The sequence below is a fragment of the Xenopus laevis genome, chromosome 4L (genome assembly GCF_017654675.1).
Source record: "Xenopus laevis strain J_2021 chromosome 4L, Xenopus_laevis_v10.1, whole genome shotgun sequence".
Lineage (NCBI taxonomy): Eukaryota > Metazoa > Chordata > Amphibia > Anura > Pipidae > Xenopus > Xenopus laevis.
The window spans coordinates 115691127-115708610 of NC_054377.1; the positions used below are offsets into that span (position 1 = coordinate 115691127).

Genomic DNA, 17484 nt, shown 5'->3' on the forward strand with positions numbered 1-17484 from the left:
ATTGCCAGTTCTCCCACAGCCTTTACTGATTTCATCTTCTTACTATAAAGACATCTCTGTCGCCCTTAAGGTGTTTAGAATTTTGGGAAACCTGCATGATGTACAGTATATAGTATAGAGCATGGTGTGCTGCCAAAGTCTGTGTCTGCTGTTTTGTGTCAGTTAACTCCCTAACCTTGTACATATTAAGGCGTATTCTTAACATGCTGTTGGCTTGTCGGATTTTTTTCGTTTATTGGCTGCTTATTTACTTCTTCTTTCTTATATTATATTACAACAGGCTCAAAATGCATATTGCTTTACTTGCCTTGTCTTTTGCCTTGACAATTTAAAGCACATGCCAAATCCCAAGAAATTCTTGTGTTAGATACAAGTGACCAGAATATGCACAATAAAGATCTATTAAAAAGCAATGATAGAAAGAGGGAATCCAATTGAAACACAATTTTTAGCGATAGTTTTCAGCTTGAAAGAGTTCCTTCCAATTACTACTGACACTAATATTTGCTGTGATCTTTTGGTGCAAAGAGTCATGTTTTTCATAGATAGTGCTAGGATGACTTTTCTTTTGGGTTGTAATTAACTCACTTGTGGTTATTTCATGTTTAAGAATGGGAAATGAGAACATGGCTAGGGCTATTCATTGTTAAGAGTGGTCATGCAAGGTAAGAGTTAGTGCTGTGTATAACTTGGTGATGAGTTGCATATTGTAAATGAATATCTTAATGTTCAATACTTTTGTATGTTTAAAGGACACTATAAACCATTAATGTAATATACACCATCAATACACTCAGTTTATTTTCCTACAGCGGTTTCTGTAAAAGATTTAAATATTACAAAAATTGTCTTGAAAATCCATCATTTACATAATCTATGTTTTCCCCCCGCAGGCATGCCTATGGCATCATCCTCTATGAAACCAGCCCAAGCTGCTACTAGTTTTTTTGACACAACTGCCTCCTCCGTGTTTCCATCTTATTTTCCCCAACCTTTGCATGACCTGCCCAGTACAGCAGCCCCACAGAATGCTCCGGATCTCAGGACAGCAGAGCCAGGATTCTCGAACAGCAGTGGTTTGTGGGACATGCAACATTTGGTCAGACCTGTCAATGGAAATGTCCATGGAGATGCTTCTTCTGGATCTTCTGGGTACCAGTCCGCTAGCAAACTCACAGGTAATGGCACACATAATTGTTTTGCTTCTCAGACCTAATGTACATTCTTGTATATCTTCATTAAAATGTGCAGTAAATATGTTGTACATATAGGTTAAGTGAACCCCCACCCTAATCTTGTAGGCAATAATTATTTAGTGTTCCTCTAACTTGCATCAGGAGGGACTAAAGCCCCATATTAACTTGGTTTACAATGTTATTATTATATTTTTACTGGAATTGGGTTGCTGTGCTGCCGTCTTTGGCCAGCAACCCTGCAAGCTATAGCTCACTTTACAGAAGGTGCACTGAATCCAGGAATAGGTTCAGGATTTGGCAGAATCCAAGACTTTTTCAACTCTAACTAATTAGCTGAACAAAATTCCAGAAATTCTATGACATGCATATAACTGGACATACTCCTCAAAATCCTGGGCTTAGGTTGCTGGGTACCTGTTGCACACATACACTTTTTCCTGGATCAACAGGAGATTGAGAGCCATGCCTATGACACTGGGTAGAAGTGATGTGCGGGTCAGCCCTAATTGCCCCAAGAAACCTCCTGAATTTGTGACCACGTGGCCACTCCTGCGCCCTCTCTTTGCTGTGCCAAGCCCCCAAGGGACAGGGCGGTGCTGGTTTATATACTTTGTCCCGTCTGCTCCGATAACATCAGAAAAGGGGCGGTTTGGGAATGGGTATATAAATTGGCGCAACAGCTTGTGTTGGGTGCAGATTGGCTCACAGTGGGTTAAGTGAGTATAGGTTGAATATTTTTTAGGGATGCACCAAATCCACTATTTTGGATTCGGCCTAACTTCTGAATCCTTCGTGAAAGATTAGGCCAAATACTAAACCAAATCTGAATTTGCATATGCAAATTAGGGGTGGAAAGGGGGAAAATATTTTACTTCCTTGTTTTGTGACAAAAAGTCACGTGATTTCCCTCCCCGCCCCTAATTTTCATATGCTAATTAGGATTTGGTTCGGCCGGGCAGAAGGATTCTGCTGAATCTGAATCCTGATGAAAACGCCACAATCCTGACCGAATCCCAAACCGAATCCTGGATTCGGTGCATCCCTAATATTTTTTGACCTGAACATCAGTACTGGGTTGGTTAGTCATGAATATTGGTTGTGTGGGTCTCTGTGTTATGTGACATGGGACTGGCTGTTGCATGTGGCTACTACTGTATGTGGCCATATGCCATTAGAGAAAGACAAGTTAATTCGGGACTTTAATTCCAATCATTACAAATAAAATTTTGAGGACACTGTATTAAGATAGCAAATCCCTAAAAACTACAGTATGTTTAAATTGCTAATATTCTGTATTTCTTCATCTTCTTTGGGTGATAATAGGCTCAGACCTTTTGGAGGAACATCTTGCTGAGATCCGAAACCTCCGCCAACGCCTGGAGCAATCCATCCACATGAACGACCGTCTGAGGGCACAGCTAGAAGACAAGCTCACAGCTGCTACAAAAGGTAAGAGAGAAATCAGTTGAGACGGCTGCTACAGAAACATTCCATGAAGTAAAAACTGACCTATGTATGTATGGTCCCCTGCATTCAGTCATAACAATCTTTTTTCTATGTTTCAGGTGCCCCAACTAACATTTACATCCAAGGTTTGGAGTCACTTCCTCAGCTATCCAATGAGAACAGAGCACTCAGGGAAGAGAACCTCAGCTTACAAGTCCGTATCAATCAGATCTCCAGAGGTAAGAGACTTCCTGTTTGGAAGGACTACTGGCAATATGCTTTGATAAAAAAGTAAAAACAATAGTAGTAGCCACATTTATGTTGACACTGTTGGCTGTATACCCTAAGTGTAGGGACAGAGACATATATTCTGAATCGGAGCATTATATCAAAATTCTGTCATTATAGCACATATGGTTTGTGATGTAATGTCCACAAATTGGACCATTGTGCAGAAAATAAAGTAGAAGCCTTGGCATTGCTGGGTAATTGTGTTATGTTCCTGAGAGGCTTGTTATTTCATGTCCTCATCCCTCCCACTCTGTTCTTGGCAGACTACTTTAAAGAGCTGGAGAATTTGCAGGAATTGTTAAGCTCTTCAAGGGCACAACTAAAGAACGCTGAAACGGATCTAGAGCAGAAGACACAGGAAAGCAAAAAGCTTCAAGAGGAATTGGATCAGAAGCAACAGGAGATTCTCAATCTTCAGACGGAACGACAATCAAATCAAGAGAAGTGTAACAGGTAATAATGTCAGGCTACCAGATGGCCCATGTTAGAATACTATATATTATACATTTTATATGTACAAAGCTAAAGAAAAAACACTCAGTGAGCAAACAAGTGAAACCAAATATCCAAAAAACAGAAAAACTAAATCAAACTGCACTTTTCTAATTAAACACATTATCAGTTGTGATATGTTTTCCTAAATGTTTCTTAATAAAGATTACAACACCAAGCCACTTTACTGGAGCAGCAATTGAATGAAAACTGTCAACTGGTCAACAGCTTGCAATCTGAGCTTCAGGTGTATGAGAGGCTGCTCGGTTCTTCCAAGCTAGTACTGTCAGGTAGGTGCTGTTATATCCTGATACACCATAAAGCCCAGATGATACTGGGGAATGTGCATCTTACCAACATATAACATCAGAAGCAACAGTTGTATGTAGCCTGGGTCATCATTTCTTATAAGTACAGGATTTTGTTCCTTTGTGTGTCTTTTGAGGTACAGCTTTCAGTGGTGAAACATATCACAGCCTCCCAGCCAACTATGACTTTAGCGAGCTTCTCTCAGAAGTACGGAGTCTCAGGTCCCAGATGGAGAAGAGCATTCAAATCAACACCACTATACGGCATCACTTAGAGAAACAGCTAGAGGGAAGCTTTGGGGCAATTGAGATGCGGCCATCTTCCATCAGTATCTTCCCTCTTTGTGAGCACAATGCCACGAAGCAGCTTTTCCAAGGTAGAATTTCTAGAACTGACATAGTTCTACATGTTTTACATAGCGAACCATATCATGAGAAATCCGATAAATTGTTAAAGGTACCTAGAACAGCCAAGAACTAAGGTTTATATTCATAGATTTACTATGTGAATTATATTTACACATCATTTGAGTCTGGCATGGGGTCTTGGATTTCTAACTCACACACGAAATATGTCAAACTTATTTTTAATCAATAAGGTAAATAAAAACATTGGAATAATCCTTTCTTCTGATAGATGACTGAGGGTGATGAGAGCTTTATTTCACCAACAACATGAGAGGCAAACATTGAATAACCCATGTATATGTCATGTATTTGCTGTGTTGTCACTAAATAAATAACAGATGACTGAATGGTTGCTTGGGTTTGTAGATCCGATCCCTTCTCCTCCTGTGCGAGACGTTGGCATGCACTCCCCGTCTACCTTCTTCCCTTCAAGTTCTTTCCTAAATGCTTCCCATACTACACCAGTCCCAGATCTCTCCCTTCTCAACAAGACACAAGGTAAATGCATTATAGTTTTCTAAGCAAGGAGTTCAGGCTTAACCAGAGGGTAATGGGATCAATACTGAATATTGGCTGATTTGAGAAAGCCATACTCAGGGGACTTCAACTGCTGCCTGATTTCTGTTTTCACAGAAGTTCTCAGCTCTTTGCGAATTTTTTTTTCTTTTTACAAAAAAAGTTTCTCTGACTAATCATAAAGATTGTGTGGGGGCTGCATGTATAAAGCTAAATGAGGGCTGTCCATAGACACTGAGCCCCAACAGTTTTCACTGTTTTGACTCAAGGCGTGGTTCTCATCAGCTGGTATTTGACTAGCAAGTAGTAAACTGAATTGAACACAGCAAATACACTACAATAAAAATCCAATTTTAGTATTAGAGACCACAGATATACCTACACCTGTGATAGTACTAACCTTGTTCTTTATTGACATGCCAGTGCCTGATCAATATCTAATTAATACAGCAGAAGGATCACTATACTATATGTAGGAGCAGGGCTAGGTGTTTGGCACACAATACCACACTGTGTATATGTTCAGCCTTCTATTGTATATGAGGTTCAAGGCACAGCAACCAACTTACTTAGACACAGAGGAGCCCTATACTTTCCAGCTGCCTTCAGTAGTCAGTAACTTCAGGGCTCCCTTTAAGAAATTAACTCAGTTTTGCACCAGCTGAATCCAAGCAGTTGTGGGTTGAATAAGTTCAAGCCTATGTCCCAGCATTGTTGCTGTCTCTTCATCTAAATCTGAATGTGGTACCCATGAATCAATGGAGTTTTGCCACAGATTTGATGGTTTTGCTCCAATAATTTATACTTTGAACTCATTTCGTAAATCAGCCTTTATGACTGGGCGATAGAAGTTTTTCAGTTCTCCCATTGGCAGAGTTAGGATAGAGGATAAATATCGGCAGATGTAGAAGTGTACAATTTGCAGAGGCTTACCCCATTTACAACTGACATTATTGCCAATGGTATTGCTACATAGAATTATGTAGGTAGCGTGTCCACTTATTTAGTTGGTAAATTTGTAACCTGAATTTAAGAGGGGTCGTGTACTAAAAACAGAGTTTAGGGCTCATTTGCAAAAACTGGAGCATTTACAACCACACCATTGGTAAATGATGCTGTGTGTGAGTGATGTATGTGTGTGTGTGTATATACTATTTTTGTATATGTTTGTGTCCTTGTGAAATAACTGTGGTTTTGTTATGGCTCTTCTAGCGTCATTTTCAATTCATCATCAATTTGGCACTAGATACATTAAAGCCATTCAATTAATTAACTTACATCAAACTTACATCATTTATAAACACACTTTATAACACACTTTTATAAACACACTTTCACATACTATGTATAAAATAAACATTATTTCAAAATCATCATATTTCATTATTTCAAGATCATCATATGTTTAGCTTGAATTAAAGGGACAGTAGCACAAAAATACACCTTGCTGTGGATGTGGAGATACCTTGAACTGCCTCTAGAGCATTAGTGGGTCAATTGTGCTAGTAATGTTATCATTAACAGTTATTACTGTTGTAAAAGAAATGTTTTATTCAACACTCGAGTATTACAGGGAGGAGAAGCTATAAATACATTTCTTTATTTTTAGAGACAAGTTGCAATGCTGCATCAGTGGAGAGTAAGTCCCAAAAGCTCGAAGGCGATGCACCCGATGGATCCTTTGCCAACAAAAATGGACGTCATGTCATTGGTCACATTGATGATTTCGCTGCCTTGAAACAACAAATACTGGAAGGAAAGATGCTCATTCAGAAGATGGAGACAATCATGCAGTCGTCTCTAAACATAACCTTCTTGGAAATTCATGGGATTAAGGTAACAGAAATGTGAATGATATTTGTCAGGAGTGGGGATTGACCCTAAAGGTGGCGACTAGTTGTTGAGCTCTTTTGCTGTTGTTGCTTGGGTAGACAGATCATTTTGATTTAAAGGGGTTGTTCACCTTTGAGTTAACATTTAGTATGCTATGTCTTTGATGACTATGTGCAATTGCTGTAATATTTTTTCTGCTTGACAAAAAATAAAGATTTAAAAAAAAAAAAACATTTAGTATGATGTAGAAAGTGATACTCTGAGACAATTTGCAATTGGTTTTCATTTTTTGTTATGTGTGGTTTTTGAGTTATTTAGCTTTTTTATTCAGCAGCTCTTCAGTTTGCAGTTTCAGCAGTCCGGTTGCTGGGGTTTAAATTACCCTAGCAACATTGCATTGATTTAAATAAGTGCCTGAAATATGAATAGGAGAGGGCCTAAGTAAAAAAAATATCAATAAATGTGTATCTTTACAGAGCATGTTTTTTTTTTTAGATGGGGTCAGTGACCCCCATTTGAAGCCAGAAGAAGGGAGATTATTAAAAAACTGTAGAAAATAAATAATGAGGACCAGTTATAAAGATTCTTAGAACTGACCATTGTATAACATACTAAAAGTTAACTTAAGGGTGAACCTCCCCTTTAATCAGACAGTCTGTTCCAAACTGAAAATGTCATATGCTGATGCTCCTTTTAGCAAACACCTTGTAGATGGGGCATGAGAAACAAGGAGGTGACAGGAGCTGGAGCTAATTCACACAATGAAAAGTCTTTGGAGCAGGCACTCAAAGAAGGCAAACTTCCACCAGGCAATAAGTTCAAAGTGAAAAAGTTTTACTGTGTCCACAGCCTTACGCGTTTCGAGTGAAGGATAAAACTTTGATTTTCAAAGTTTTGACCACTTCGACCATCGAATTGGCTACTTCAGCCTTCGACTACGACTTCGACTTCAAATCGAATGATTCGCATAAAAATCGTTTGACTATTCGACCATTCGATAGTCAAAGTACTGTCTCTAAAAAAAACTTTGACTACCTACTTCGCCAACTAAAACCTACCGATCACCAATGTTAGCCTATGGGGACCTTCTCCATAAGCTTTCTTATCTTTTCTTAGAATCGTTCGATCGATGGATTAAAATCCTTCGAAAACGTTCGATTGGAAGGATTTAATTGTTCGATCGAACGAAGGATTTTACTTTGATAGTCGAATATCGAAGGTTAATTAACCCTCGATATTCGACCAATAGTAAATGTGCCCCCATATCATAGACTGTAATTCACACAACATTCATCTATTCAGCCCAGTGGATTATTGCAATATAATACACAAAAGCTATGAATATCCTGTAAATTATATCCTTATAAACCGTGAGTTCTGATGTCATTTCTGTCACATGACTCACTGAAATTTGTGTATTATAATAAATAAAGTACCCCCAGTTGCAAAATATGAGGATATTATAAGTTACCTCGGAGTTCCATAACCTGTATAAAAACACATGGCCTTGGACTTGTGTTTTTATATGGTCATTAAACTCCTCAATAACTTATAATATCCTTATAATTTACAAGAGGGATACTTTATTTACAATATAATGTCCATATCCCCTTACCTCTGATCTGTTTTCTTTCAGGCACTGGATTATGGAAGCATCAAGAGACTTTTCTCTACTACCAGCACCTTACACCAAATCCTTAAAGAGTCCTCTTCCCTGTTGGGCATGTTCTGGAGAGCAGCTCTTCCCAATACACAAAGTGCCACACAGCAAAAGAAAGAGGTAAGACTTAAAGGGGTTGTTCACCTTCAATGTACAAATCTTATGAAACCAGTAACAATGCTCTCAATGTGTTAGAAAAACCATTTTCCATAACAAAAAGTAAAAATGCCATTGTAAAAGCTAATTTCTATACCTATTAACTCAGCCCTTCTCCTGTCTCTCTGACCAGTTTTCTGAAGTGATGGGAGTGGCCTATTTTGAACCTGACACACCAAGAACTTCCTATATGATGACATCATCATGCCCATGCTTTGCCCTTACTTGTTTCCTATTGGATGTTGATACTGCCCTCCTCCTAGTAATTTATTGGGTGCTTGTGAACTGTAACCGGTCACATAATTTGAATGGTCATTGGTTGATTACTCAATTGTAATGGCAGAGGTTAACAGACGCAGCATATAAACAAACCTGCCTTGCAACAAACAGTCACACAGCCATGCAGACAAATACTGCAGAAAAGGAAGGAGCAACATTGTTTGGCAACCTTTGGCATTAAGCATAATGTCAGTTATTTACAAAATTGCAACAAAACCAGCACTGACTTGCTTAGAAACGTATGTAACTTACACATCTAGCAGGGACAGTAGGGCTGCCACCTCACCCTTTTAAAACCAAACACATATGAAATCCACAGGCTGCATGGCTAATTATCAACTCATTTAGATGCTGCAGACTGAACTGATTTCTGTGCAGCCATGTATCATGCATCTAAATGAGTTGATAATTAGCCATGCAGCCTGTGGATTTCATATGTGTTTGGTTCTAAAAGGGTGAGGTGGCAGCCCTAAGTGACAGGCAGAGCAGTGATGAGGGCAGGTACATATTTTGAACATTTTGTGCGCTGGGGGGTGCGGTAGTTTACCTAGGAAAACTATACCTTTTTTAAGTGTTTAGGTGTTCCACTTCTGGAACAAGATTTAGAGCTCTAAATACCAAAAAATGAAAAAGTTATATTTTTCATGATATAGGGATCTATACCAGAAAAATATTTTACCTTTTTTATGAGGTAAATACACAAAATAATACATGGACCCCCCCCCCCCAAAAAAAATAATATATTTCTGGAAAGTACAAGTGTCATCTCCCATAGTAGCCATTATAATCCAATAATTCAAATTTTTAAAAATGATTTCTTTTTCCTGTGTAATAATAAAACAGTAGCTTGTACTTGATCCCAACTAAGATTTTATTAATCCTTATTGGAGGCAAAACCAGCCTATTGGCTTTATTTAGTGTTTACACCATTTTCTAGTACTAAGATCCAAATTACAGAAAGATCTGCTATCCGGAAGACCCCAGGTCGCAAGCATTCTGTATAACAGATGCCATACCTGTACCTTGTACTTGATCCCAACTAAGATATAATTAATCCTTATTGGAAGCAAAACCAGCCTATTGGGTTTATTTAATGTTTATATGATTTTCTAGTAGACTTAAGGTATGAAGATCCAAATTATGGAAAGATCCATTATCCAGAAAACTCCAGGTCCCAAGCACCTTGATCCCCCCATCTGCACAGTTGAAGTCTCTGCAGCACACAGCCCACACTCCCCCTCCCTCTCACAAACTTGTAACAGTTTCTCTTCAGTACCTGAATGCTGCTCAAATTCCCCAGCACAGCCAGCACAGGAAGCAGTGGCAGATTGACAGCAGACATAGCCAATAGGAGTTAAGTTAGCTGCCAGTACAATGTGTGATGTCATATAAGGAAGAGGAAGTGAACACTGTAGTGTTTTTGGGGGTCAGTGACCCCCTCCCAGCACAGGGTCTGTGTGGAACTGAAGGATTAGTACAGGGACACTTCTGAGGTGAATATCTCTTGAACTGTACTTTTTCTGTTAACTATTTCTATGGAAAAGTTTGTTCTATTCATGTGAACTGTTAGATTTGTCAATTTGTTACAAAGGTGAACAACCCCTTTAAAAAAACATGTATTTAGGCACCGCTCCTCTAAAAATGTAATTTTCCTAGGGTTATTAGCAATGTAATGGATACTTTTTCACACAAACGTATTTGCTTGGCAGGAGCAGGCTATGAAAGAAGAAATTTGCCAGCTGAAAAACAAGTTAAAGGAGCAGGAGGTGGCATTACAGGAGGCTCTGGAGCATCTGAAAAGCACAAATCGGGCAAAGGAAAGCATGGAGCACTTCATTGTCAGCCAACGTATGTACTTACTGAGTAGGGAACAGGCAATGCACAATATGTGGATGTTTTTCAGCAGAAACTTCTGTAAAGTAATAAGAGAAAGTAAATATTTATATATATATATATATATATATATAAATATATATAAGCCAAACGAACAGGAACGCACAACCATAAATGATCCAACGGCAGGGTGCCAGTCTGTAAATCAGTAAATCCCTGACGAAGATTCCTGTGTGGAATCGAAATGTTGGTCCACTTAAATAAACCTATATGATGAATCCTAATTGCATTTGCAAATTAGGGGTGGGGAGGGAAATCGCGTGAGTTTTTGTCACAAAAAAGTAAAAAATGTTTTCCCCTTCCCTCCCCTAATTTGCATATGCTAATTAAGATTTGGATTGGTATTCGCCCAAATCTTTCACAAAGGCTTTGGGGGTTCAGCCGAAATCCAAAATATATATATATATATATATATATATATATATATATATATATATATATATATATATATAATGATTCAGAAAGTACCAGCACTCGTACGCTGGTCAATGGTGGGTGCATGGTCAAAGTATAGTATACACATTTCAAAATGGACCAGCACTCCAACAGTTTTTTCAAGTGGTTTTATTCACACATCACTTGTGTTTTCCAACATTTCGGCCCTCGTTGGGGGCTTTTCAAACTTGATAAAGGCCCCAACGAGGGCCGAAACGTTGGAAAACACGAGTGATGTGTGAATAAAACCACTTGAAGCAGCAAACAGTCCGCACTCATAGGTCTTGGTGAAAAAACTAGTGTACTTTATTCAACGTTTCAGCTCTACTACATGAGCCGTCTTCATTTAGTAGAGCCGAAACGTTGAGTGCGGACTGTTTGCTGTTTTTATATTATGATGTAATGCTCCAGCACCTAGGCATCCATTTTGTGCTCTGTGTGCACCAACCAAACGGTTTATATATATATATATATATATATATATATATATATATATATATATATATATATATATATATATATATATATATATACACATAGTACAGTGATCTTCTGACACATGCATTACAGCTTTTATTATGATGGAGAGAAGGTTATTTAATGCTTGAATTACATTGTCCCTATTTAATCCCATACAGTGAAAGAAAGGTTAATTTGTACTGGAGCATCTTGACTTGTAGTATCTCTGTCCCTTTAAAATTCTTTCACACCAAGGCTGTGATAATACTGGGGTTATGTGGTCTGTACCAGGTATGTTAGTACAGCTTGATGTATGAAATCACAAGTGGATATATGTTTTCATTCTCATTTAGTTACCAGAACACATGATGTGCTGAAGAAGGCAAAGTCAAATTTAGAGGTAAGAGATACGCGCAGACATAAAGCAATTGTTGCTTACAATTAATTAAGTAGTCCCCAGTGTTGCCATGTAAATATCCATAGACCTTTTATTGGAAAGCAGTCTTGTTTTCACATGTTTGTAGTGAATGATTACAACTGTTTTCCAAAGTTCTTGATCCTAATTTATCTTTGGCATTCTACGGATGATTGCCTTGTTAAAAGTAGTCGCCCAGCAACTTCCAGGTAGCCACAGTTTGGCCATCTTTGCTTAGGCTCTTTTCATGTGTTTCGGCTAGGACAGATGAATGCTGAATTTTGCTCCCCATGTGAGTCTCGTCATATCAGTCTGAAACACCATTTGCATATTCTAGCCAACAGTGCCTTGCATTAAATCCAGCAGGATGTGATAATGGATCTTCCATGCATTTATTAAAGGCTATTTGGCAGACTGAATCCTAGTTTGCACAAGATATTTGATCAGTCAGGTTTGATTGTACAGTATTCTGACTTTTCACAACTTCAGCAAGGCAACAAAACAGATTTCTGTAGTTCTGTTGTTTTGTTAATAGTCCGTAATCAATGATATAAAGCCTGACCAAGTCTCTTGTGTAAAAAAGACCTTATGCTGCAGAATTAAAACCAATTATTATGCACATTTCTGACTTGCTCTTGTGTTTCATCCATGTACATTTTATTTCTGGAGCCTGTTCAGAAGAATAGTCTCAAGGTTTCTTCTGGAAAGCCTCTTGGCAAAGGTAACAGATGGCCATCCCGCCTGTGCTGTATGAGCAGCTCTCTGCCGGGTTCTCAGCTTAGCTCTCCATTTTGTTTTAATATCCATGTGCTTCAAGTTTGACTTTTTCTGTGCGTATAGATATCAGCCCCCCATTCCTGAGACCCAGGCTTTTGCATGCTTACTCCTCAGTCAGATCTGTTGTTTTAAACTGAGGACCATGTAATCCATTGTGCCTTCTTATGTCCTGGAAGAGCCCATTGTGATAGGCTGCAGTGCCAGACCCAGTGATTCCTCAAGCTATGCAATGGGCAGCAAAACCACACTGATACATCAGCATTAAATGAGACATATAGGTGGAAAAAAAGTGCTCTTGCATTTGGAGATTATTTTTTGGAGACTCTTTGGCAGAATATTAAGTGTTTCATGTGGCCTTTAGTTCTAAAACTAAACTCTCAATTAATATACCATTTGCAAATTACACTGGGGGGTTAGATGGAGAAAGTGCGAGCAGTATCTGGCACGGTACAGATGTTGGGGGCTAATGTCTGTATCTAAACGAATTTTAGCATGTACAGATGCAGCCACTTTGGTTTGTCTGTTTGACACAGAATAACTAAACAAAGATATCCCATTTATCTCATTTAACACAGAAAACTGTGACACAACATCCCATCTAATTAAAGCATTCACCATTGTGAACAATGGTGCTTTGGTATGCTAATGAAAAGGTTAAATGCATTAAATGAGTTAAGATAACTTTAGATAACACAGTTTCTTCAATTAACTCTGAGTCATGACGCATTTAACTCACAAATCCAAGTGGCTTCATCTGTATGTTAATTTTGTCGCATAAACAACAGTGTCCTTGTGTTTCAAGACATTACTGACATCCTTGCCTCATCCTATAATCATTTTAAGTTTGAGTCTGTATTTTATCTTACAACAAAGCCATACTGACATTGATTGCGTCTTTGCACACATGTTGCCATTAGCATGAATTGTTACTTGCAACCCCTTTTCTTTGCTTGTAATCCTTTATGAAATGAGCTTTGAGGACTAGCATAAAGATTCATCATTTACTGACATTATGAGTGGTATTTGGATTACTCTCTTGCTACTCGCTCTCTTCCTGGATTTCTCTAATTGTACTCCTACTCTACTCTAGGTTCGGTGCAGCAGAGATCAGCAAAGTTACAAAGCCATCTAATGGACGTCTTCCAAGAACCGCCTCGAAAGAAACCTCAGCTGAAATCCATAAAGTGCCCGGATCACTGGGCTTGCCACAGATTGATCCAAGCTACTCAGTAACAATGCAACCTTCCAAAGATGAAGGTTACACCCTGGGTGCTGGTTGGATGAAAAGAAAAATGTATCTATTGCCAGAACACAAAAAGGCCCATAGTCCATATGAACTTTTCACTGTTACACTTGTTTAAATGAACATTCTTGACATTGCAATAATATTTTTGTTCAAGCAGGATTGCATTGAATATTGTTCCCCATAAACATGAACGGTAGCATTGGTTTCCAAAACATGGGACTGACTAGCTCCCATAGATTCCCAATGCTGTGGAAAGGGAGGCCCATCATGAAGGATGAATTGCTTTATGGATTGTAATTCCGTGAACTATAGCATGGTAACAGTTATGGTCATGTATCAGTATATCCGCAATCATGTAATGAATAAATGGGGTCTTACCAAATTTTATACCAAAAAGGAGGCCAAATACAAGACGTTTATAGACGTCTGGATCGAGGTGTTCTCTATCAACGAGCAGCCAGGTAGATTTTTCTCTATCAGCCAGCAGCCAGGCTCTGCTTTTTACATATTTTGCTGTGATTGAGTAGATGCTCTGTTTTTACAACCTTCGCACTACAACTGCCATAATTTCAACCTTATATAAACAAAATATGATGGAGGTTACAAGATAAACAAATTGGTAGTTTATTATCAGCTGAAAATCAAAATGAACTATACATGGATATCAGAACTGTTAGTATTTATAACTACCACTGTCTGGAAAAAAATGATCAGAATGGTCCTTCCTTTTAACCGTGTGATCTGGTCTTCCAGTACAATCATGAGAAAATCCAAATGAAAATATTTTGTTGCAATATGACAGAGAAATTAGCATTTGAAGAATCTTCCACACTTGTATCTAAATATCCATGAAGACTAGTTGGATTATATGAAGAATGACAAAACAAGTAGATATGATGGACTCATGGTGGCTTTAAAAATCTTTTTTATCCTTCATATTTGTGAGAATTTGGGTACTCAAAATAACACCAACAATGACCGTCCTGACCACCTGACCTGCATCAATTAAGGTGGCACTTGCAAAACTCCAGTGCAAGTGAGGAAGAGGAAGAATTGATGGTTACTGGGTAGCAGGAATGGGCGTACAGTACACAGATAACTATTGTCTTCATTTAAAGTATTATGGCCTGCAGAACTTTTATTCATCGAAACAATGCAAACAAGTACCTGTAGAGAGCCAAGGAACATTTGCATATATTTCTTCTGGAAATCCAACTATCCAGTAGCTGATGTGATTAAAACACTGGACGCATGAGACTGGCACCAATTTACCAGCACAAAGCAAGTTTAGGAAGCCTACTGAAGTGGATTCCTGCAAATGTTAGTGAATATGAAGAGTTTGACAGTACATGTCATGTAGAGTCAACATGGGATTTAGCAATGTCTTTCTAACGTAAGGTCACCTGGGTTGTTTATTTATTGTTGTCTCTGTGCAGAAAATCTAGAACCCGAAAAAGATTATGTACTAGGGAGTCAAGATTTGTTTGGCCTAGTTAATGAGCTGAAGACCAGCAGTATTTTTTAAGGAATGCAGCAGCTAGCTCTTGGCTTGCCAGTGCCATTTTATAAGGTCCTACTACTGACCTACAAAAGCTTGAGCTATTTTATAAATAAAACTTCAGTATTTCTAAAACAACAGGAATAGCCAAACCGGTGGCTCTTCAGTGGGAGTTGACCGATCTTGAAAGCCACAAGGTGACAATCAACGATGGACACATCTAAGAAACGTTCAATTAAATTACCTTTGATGTTACGGCTGAAAGCCTTACATCGTTCTATTATGTATATTAATATATACCTCCTTTCCTTTAAACAGATGCACTTGTAAATTACCTGCCTTTTTATTTTGCTTGTGGTGTTAGTTGGGTTTTGTTCTTGCTATTAAGTTATATATGACAGCCCTGCAGTTGGAGACAGGATGGGTCAGCTGCTAATGCTAATGTATACAGTTAGATGGTGTGCCATATTTTATTTGCGCAGTGTACAGTATATTTTATAAGTAGATTTAGGTTTATTTATGGAGACGTAAAATTTTGGGAAAATACATTATTGGCTGTTTACCTTTATTAGAAATTTGTTTTTATGAGTTTGTCACAGCATTGCATAAACAAAGGGCCTCCTCTGTATTGGAAATGGACAGTATTGTGGATGCCAGGAAACAATGTGGTGCTAGATTATTCTTTGTTCAGTAGCTTAAAATATATCTAGGTATATTTCTACAGTAAAGTTCCTTATATTGGTGGAGTTAGTATCCAGGCTTGCATTAGGCATCATTAAGATGGTGGATTAACTAGCTAATGTTGGATGTCCTTAGAGCTCTAACTCTAACTCTGGTGGCTTCAAGTATGTTTGCTGGGGTAAAAGATATGGCTCAGCTGTAATGCCCCAGATCCAAAAACATGGTTTCTCTCATGTGCACTTGTGGGATATCATTATGCTAATGGAAAATGCAGGACACAACATTTTTTTCCATGCCTCAAATTTAATGGGAGTCATGTGAAAATCCTGGCATGACCTATTAACACCTAAAAATGCGATTAGGGGAATTATTTAATGACTTGAGCAATTAAGCCCATGGCATACCAGCAAGAGCCTCATTCCCAACTCACCCATTTAATCTTTAATCAGTAAGGTTTGTGTTGATGTAAAAATACACCTAGATATATATGTTTGCTACTGAACCTTTAGCACCATTTTTATTTTTTTGGGGGGGGTGGGGATTTTAGTAAGTCTGCCCAGTGGTGTATGTACATTATGTGTATATCTGTAAATAAATGGTGTGGAAGTGATGTGTATAGCTCTGACAATACCTAGTAGTTTTATTATGTTATGATGCAAGCGCCTGCCTCCCATACGCTTTGGGAAGATTATTGAAAATGAAAACGAAAAAAAAAAAATGGCAAAGACAAAAATATGAACATAGGTTTTTCCTTTATGGTGGATCTATAATAAAAAGAAAAATAAACAAATGTTTGTAGTTTGTTCTCCATATTTGTTATATCTGTTCTCAATGAATAATTCTATCGCTCACCCCCCCTGATCTGTGTAGTCAATCCTATACATGAGTGAGCTTGCAAATATGCCTAGAAAGGGACCCCCAATATCTGTGAGACCCCTGAGTGGGGCATAGATTAAGGTACATAGAAACATACAGCCAGCATGTAGGTGAGCAACACCAAGCCTGTATAAAATCAGTGTATTTTGTTGTGTTTTTCCTGATTCACAGCTGTAGAATTTGCCCCAGCCAACAATGGAAACAGCAGCTTCCAAAAATGTATCTAATTATGTTTCAAAAGAGTTTAAATAGTCCCACAGCTCTAGCATCTTAGGGCTTCTGTCTATGTCAAATGAGCCATGACACTAAAGCTGGACATAGCCGCAAAGATCCGAAAAGTTATGTCTTGACAGAAGCTAGTGACAGTCTCCCACTGAAATCATCAGATCGGCAATACACAAAGAGAAATTATCGGCAGCCGACACAAATCTTCTAAACTGATCTCCATGGCACGAAAAATGTTTGGACGCTCCACACACGGTCCGAAAATCGTAAGAATTGAGGATTTGTGCGTTGGGATCTTTGCATCTATGTACCAATTCACCAGCAGAGACCTTAAGAGAGTGAATGAAAAAGGGGGTTAAGCTGGAGGGCAACTGCAGACGACCCCTGAGCTCAT

General features: G+C 38.4%; 1 protein-coding gene across 13 annotated transcripts in view; it reads left to right on the forward strand.

Annotated features, from left to right (window-relative positions):
- Positions 1 to 16779, forward strand: part of LOC108713553 (myomegalin) — a 102998-nt gene extending 86219 nt beyond the window's left edge. For 7 of the 13 annotated variants that reach the window (XM_041590680.1, XM_041590682.1, XM_041590679.1 and 4 more), the window contains 13 exons: positions 894 to 1178; positions 2520 to 2645; positions 2762 to 2881; positions 3197 to 3386; positions 3591 to 3715; positions 3871 to 4110; positions 4508 to 4639; positions 6267 to 6493; positions 8127 to 8270; positions 10295 to 10433; positions 11726 to 11772; positions 12457 to 12508; positions 13655 to 16779. In XM_041590680.1, the coding sequence (XP_041446614.1) occupies positions 894 to 1178; positions 2520 to 2645; positions 2762 to 2881; positions 3197 to 3386; positions 3591 to 3715; positions 3871 to 4110; positions 4508 to 4639; positions 6267 to 6493; positions 8127 to 8270; positions 10295 to 10433; positions 11726 to 11772; positions 12457 to 12508; positions 13655 to 13797 (1970 nt within the window). In that variant the 3' untranslated portion in view covers positions 13798 to 16779. The remainder of the gene's footprint in view (positions 1 to 893; positions 1179 to 2519; positions 2646 to 2761; positions 2882 to 3196; positions 3387 to 3590; positions 3716 to 3870; positions 4111 to 4507; positions 4640 to 6266; positions 6494 to 8126; positions 8271 to 10294; positions 10434 to 11725; positions 11773 to 12456; positions 12509 to 13654) is intronic. The other 6 variants (XM_041590675.1, XM_041590673.1, XM_041590677.1 and 3 more) reach the window with 6 other exon arrangements.
- Positions 16780 to 17484: the final 705 nt, after the last annotated feature.